We start from the raw sequence: 5,353 nt of genomic DNA, 5'->3' as shown, positions 1-5,353 counted from the left end.
CTGTAAAAGCTTATTTCTCACCTTTGATGGAAAATGGCAGAATGAGTAATCCTGAGGGTGTCATAGTTTAGACAAATGCAGGCATTTATATTATTATGTTTCTCAAAAGCTGAGTAAACACGACAGTGACCATAAATAATAGCCTTCCACTCTCAGTTCTTTAGACCTGATCTATTTATTACTTCCTGGGGTTCTTGTACAAACATTGTTCATTCATTAACACAGAAACTTTGTTAGCCACTTACTTGGACACAAACCCAAATTTCTCCTGCAGAAACGAGCATTTGACAGTCCTTGCTTTGCAGCCATTTCAAACCAAACCTAAACCTACTAACGAGAAATGTCCTGATTTCTGATCTTTGTGGTTTTTTCCTCAACTCAGCATGTTCGTAGGCAAGATCCTCAGGGAAGTGTCCTGGTGGATTAATTTTTAATCATTTGACTCCTCTCAGACTGATGCTGCAGCTCATGTTAAAGGAATTCATGAAGAGAGAGCAGCGGACTGAGGAAATAAATGACCATCTTTAAAGAGCAGCGAACATGTATTTAATGTTAACATCTATCAGTTGTGCTAACAGTGTGTAACTGATGCAGATTTTAATAATAAGTATGCATATCTAATGATCATATGTGGACACTTTTACCATATGCTAGAATAGGTATTTGTCGTTTATAAGCAGGTGCAGTGCAGGTCATGTTGTTTTAATATTGTGATGCCCATTACGCATTCACATGTGTCACACATTCGCCGCAGAAATGCAACTCATCTGGGCCTTTCTGACTATAAAGCTCCACCTGGCAGCAAACCTTTGTGGCATTGGTTTTACTGTTTTATATTTAAGGAATTGTCTTTTAAATTTCTTGTGCAGACTCCCTCGTTGTCACTTATCTTGAGTCAGATTGGGACATAGAGGACTGGCTTGTCTGAGGCTTCTCTGTTCTTTCCTGTAAGGCCTGTTTTTGAGCTTAAAGGTTGTCTGTCAGTGTAGCAGCTGTGATCCAGGGGAAAGTCCAGTGTTGGTCTCTGTAGATTACTAGTTGGTGTTCCAGCTAGTATAAGATTCCTTTTTTTGTAATTCGCATGATGATATTTTTATATTACTGTTGGCTGTGGCCCTGACAGTAAACATATTCACAGATTTCTGGCACATTTCTCAGGTATGCCGAGTCTCACCTGCTACACTACATCCAATTACATGTGACAAGACACCAGTGTCAAAACCCACCACACCTTTAAGAATAACTTATTGGCCAGTGTTACCTTAGCTTTTGCTACACCGCATCTAGATCCATTTTATTAACTACAGCAGATTGTATACTTATATATAAGTATAGCATTAGTATAAACTGGACTAACCTGTATGAGTGGAAGAAACTGATTTAAAGAATCCATAATAGTTTCAATGGCTCTGACTTTTTATACCTGTTAATTCAAAGCAGGACCTTTATTTGATATTTATTCAGAATATTAAAACTTTCCCACTGCACCAAATGTTCTGTCAAACCACCAGAAATGAAGAGCGAGTGGCCAATTGTTTGCCAATTATCCAGCCTCTTTATTTCAAAGTTTAATCACAGAGATATTAGTTTTATGGCTTGATTCATTTTAATTTCCTGTTTTCTTGTCTCAAAGAGGCATGGTGTGAATAAATAAGTGTTTTACTTATGGTGTATATTAGAATTCAATATCCTATCCTAAAATCCTAACAGTCACAGTGACTCTGAACTGTTTGTTGTTTTTTTTAATTAATATGATGTGTATAAAATTTAAAGTACAGTAAGCGTCCAGGTGGACAAAAAATGGAGGATGAACATGGCTACCATAATGTAAAGGACACTCCTTCACCAGCAGGAACATTTGCAACACAAGTACTCATTTGTATGAACGGGAGAGAAATTACCACAGCAGACATTGCAAAGTAAATGAAGGCAAGTAACTCAATTAATGTTTTAGGAGTTTTATTTGAACAGATGGATGTATAATGGTGGTTATAACTAGTCTCAAACTGAAGTGAATAATGACATTGCTGGGGAACTTTCCATCCTACATTCATGTGAACGTTACTTTGACACATACTGTAGATCTAAAGATTGCTGCACACCAGCACATGCCCCCATGACAGCTGCACTCTCTCAGCAGGACAGCATTCCCCAAGAAGCAACAGAAAGTAATCAGAAACAGCACGAGGAACACAACAAAGAGCACAAGGCGCTGACGTGGGCTCCAGGTGCACCAAATCTGATGGAGCTTTCGCAGGATGCTCCGAAGAAAGCCCGATCTCCAGAGAACCAACAGCAGCCTGAGGAGCAGCTGCCCGCATCCAGGACACCACAGGAAACAACCAGAGGATTCATCGCTGTGGCGTAAAGTGTCAGAGCTGTTTTGATACAAACAGATATGTGCAAAATATTAGGCAATGCTTTTAATTGTTCACTTGAGCATAGGGAAGTGTAACCTTCACTTCCCAATGCTCAAGTGAAGTGGCACGAGTAATTTAGTATAACTGGAAAGAAGTAAAAGAGAAAATATTTCAGTAACACACATGCACAAAGTGAACACGTATCACTGAACTGCTAAGTCAAAACGTATTTACTTAAACTCACTTGAATGTGGTTGTGTTGACAAAGATCATCTTTACATGGAAAGAGGTTTTGAGTTCAGCCATGAATTCTTCGAGGTGTGTCTTCACTGCACAGCATGCGGCTATTAGGACTTGGATTTCATTACAGATCAACTTCAGCTTCAATATCAGATGCTGTAAGAGTCAAAAAACACTTATATTTATTGGATTTAATACACTTGACAATATTACTAATATTCATTGTCCATGTGTCACGCAGTGGAAATTTGTGTTTTTATGTTTTATCAATCTGTGTATTGGTACATAGTGTTGATTTTATTTGCATGATTTTATTGTGATATTTATATTGCACAGTTTTATCCTCATATTTATATTATGTATTTTAGTGTTGTTGCACAATATTCTTCTAATCCACTGTGGACTAAGTAGGCACCTGTGAGGTGGGGGCGTTCCCCCGAGGTGGCCTATCAGCCGCCAGACTGACCTGTTAAAGGGGATATTGGCTGTATCCCAATTCAGGGTCTGCAGCCTTAAAGGCCGATTACGTCACAGTGGCGCTATTATGTCACTTATTTATGTGCAAATGTTTAAGTACGCGGCCCTTGAGGATCGTTGAGGCTGCGTACTTTAAGGCTGCAGGCCCTGAATTGGGATACAGCCATTGAGTGCGCGCAGAGACAAGAGAGCGACGCACGAAAGGTGAGCACTGAGCAAAAAACAAAACAAAACAAAACACAACAACAACGCGTGTAAGCCCGCACATGTGTTTGAGGACCTGCTGCCTGACTGTGGGGGGCCACGAGTCGTTCGGCGATCCAGTCCCAACGGCAGGAACAGCAACAGTGGGTGGCGATGGCCACAATCCACAGCAGGGCGCCCCTCTGCCTGCATCTCTCGGTGTTACGAGGGAGGCCGTGTTCAGGTGTGGAGTGGGGCGGGGCTGTGCGGTGACGCGCTGTCAGGAGGAGACAGGTCTGAGACAGGAGCCCCTTTCTTTGTTCTTCTGGCCGGCGAGATTTCCATCCGGGAAGAGGAATTCCTCTCCTGTCCCTTTCAGATAAGAAACATTTGCCCGAGTGTGGCTGGACTGTGGGATTATTGTACTGTGGGAGGGGAATTTTAGCATATGGGAGACATTTGTGTAACTTTGTTTTAATAGTGTATAGTTATTTCTGCCGGCAGGGTTTTTAGCGTATTGAGAACACGTTTTTTTTTTTTTTATTGTTTAAGGGGGATTTTAAACTTCTTCTTTTTTTTTATATGTTAGTGTTATTTCTTAAATGTGTAAAATCTGTAACATAAGGTATTGTTTGGAGTTTAGTCTGTTACTGTTACCATTTTTACCATTTCTTCTTGGAGCAACTATAACCCACATAATTTCCTTAGGGATTAATAAAGTATTCTGATTGTTTCAGGATGACCTGCCATTATCCAATGACACATCTTCTTATCCGTATCTTTTGCTCGTTTCTTTTCTCTTTTTTCTAAACTGAGCACCTGATGGCTTTGAACTTTTCTTGTCCATCTTCCATTGGGTTTAATTTTGCACTCCAGTATGAACAGCCACCCCCCAACCCGAGGATCACGCACTCTCCTCTCTGTGCAGCAAGCAGCAGGCGCACCTCGCAAACGGAGGGTGCCCTTACTCCCAGCAAATGGGTGATAGAAAACCAATCGGTGCCTACGACATTCCCGATATGCGCTGGCATGACGTCGCCCGTTTCAAAAACCGCTACTGCATGTGTGAGAGGTCACCATGGTTGAAATGGAGGCGCGATACAGAGGAAACACATGTCAAGGATAACTACCTAAGCACTTAGGGGAGATCGGTGATAGTTGTAACGTGGGTCAGTTGTAACACTTCCAATTTCTCCAATCAGGGCTAAGTTTCAAATGATGTGACTCATCCTGTGCATGCCCAACTCAGTTCTGCTGTCACATGTGAACTATCCCCGGTCTCCCCCACTGCTTACCTTATTTGGAGTCCAGTTGAAAAGGAAAGTCTTCTCAGGAAGCTGAACGACAAAAATAAATGTTAAAGGAGCTAAAAATCAGTGGTCAAGGTGATATTGACTCCACATGCATCCTTTAACATAGCTTCCACACAGTGTCCGTTAAAATAATAATAATAAAAAAAGAGATTATAAATATGCAGGCAAGACTAGACACGTAAATCTGCATCTGTACCTTTACTGAAGTGTGATTTTAAATGCAGCACACTAACTTTTCACAATATATTTTTTTACAGTTTGTCTTTTAAGGTTGCAAAGAGCTGCACTTTCTTATAGATGAACACTACATAATTCACGTGTAACTTATCATATTTTATTATTATTATTATTATTACTTCAAGATTATCTCCCATACCTCCAGAGAAATTTCCAAGTTCACCTTCTCGACATCATTGGTGTTGACTTCTGTACTTCTACAGAATCCAGTCCAGGCTATGTGGGGTGGGAAAAAACATGCAGTCAAATTCGCATTTATATTTTCGATGCTTCTCTTGAAAAATGTCCCTAATAATGAAAACAATATATTAATACCGATTCCCAAGATGCACAAGAGGACAGACAACTTCATCGTGGAGAGGTTAATTCATAATGGAGAAGACACACACAGGCAGTGGGACAGTACAGGAAAGTCTCTCTACTTCCTCAAATGTGCGTTCATATGATTCAGTAAACAACAGTTCCGCCACATTTGACCACAACTTTCTATGCTACATTCACACCCCCATGAATGTCTGATTTGCACAGGATGTTTCACAAACA

General features: G+C 40.6%; 1 protein-coding gene across 1 annotated transcript in view; it reads right to left on the bottom strand.

The window, feature by feature from the left end:
* The window catches only part of LOC106633074, a 12,028-nt gene extending 6,835 nt beyond the window's left edge, over window positions 1–5,193 (bottom strand). The window contains exons 1-4 of the mRNA XM_042218153.1: window positions 4,950–5,193; window positions 4,556–4,597; window positions 2,605–2,756; window positions 2,235–2,378 (exon numbers count right to left, since the gene is read on the bottom strand). Of these exons, the coding sequence (XP_042074087.1) occupies window positions 2,235–2,378; window positions 2,605–2,756; window positions 4,556–4,597; window positions 4,950–5,162 (551 nt within the window). The 5' untranslated portion in view covers window positions 5,163–5,193. The remainder of the gene's footprint in view (window positions 1–2,234; window positions 2,379–2,604; window positions 2,757–4,555; window positions 4,598–4,949) is intronic.
* Window positions 5,194–5,353: the final 160 nt, after the last annotated feature.

The sequence above is a fragment of the Haplochromis burtoni genome, unplaced genomic scaffold, assembly GCF_018398535.1.
Source record: "Haplochromis burtoni strain Fernald_Lab_line unplaced genomic scaffold, NCSU_Asbu1 Contig_16, whole genome shotgun sequence".
NCBI classification, from domain to species: Eukaryota; Metazoa; Chordata; class Actinopteri; order Cichliformes; family Cichlidae; genus Haplochromis; species Haplochromis burtoni.
Note: the sequence above shows the minus strand (reverse complement) of the source record. Positions and strands in the feature narration are given on the sequence as shown.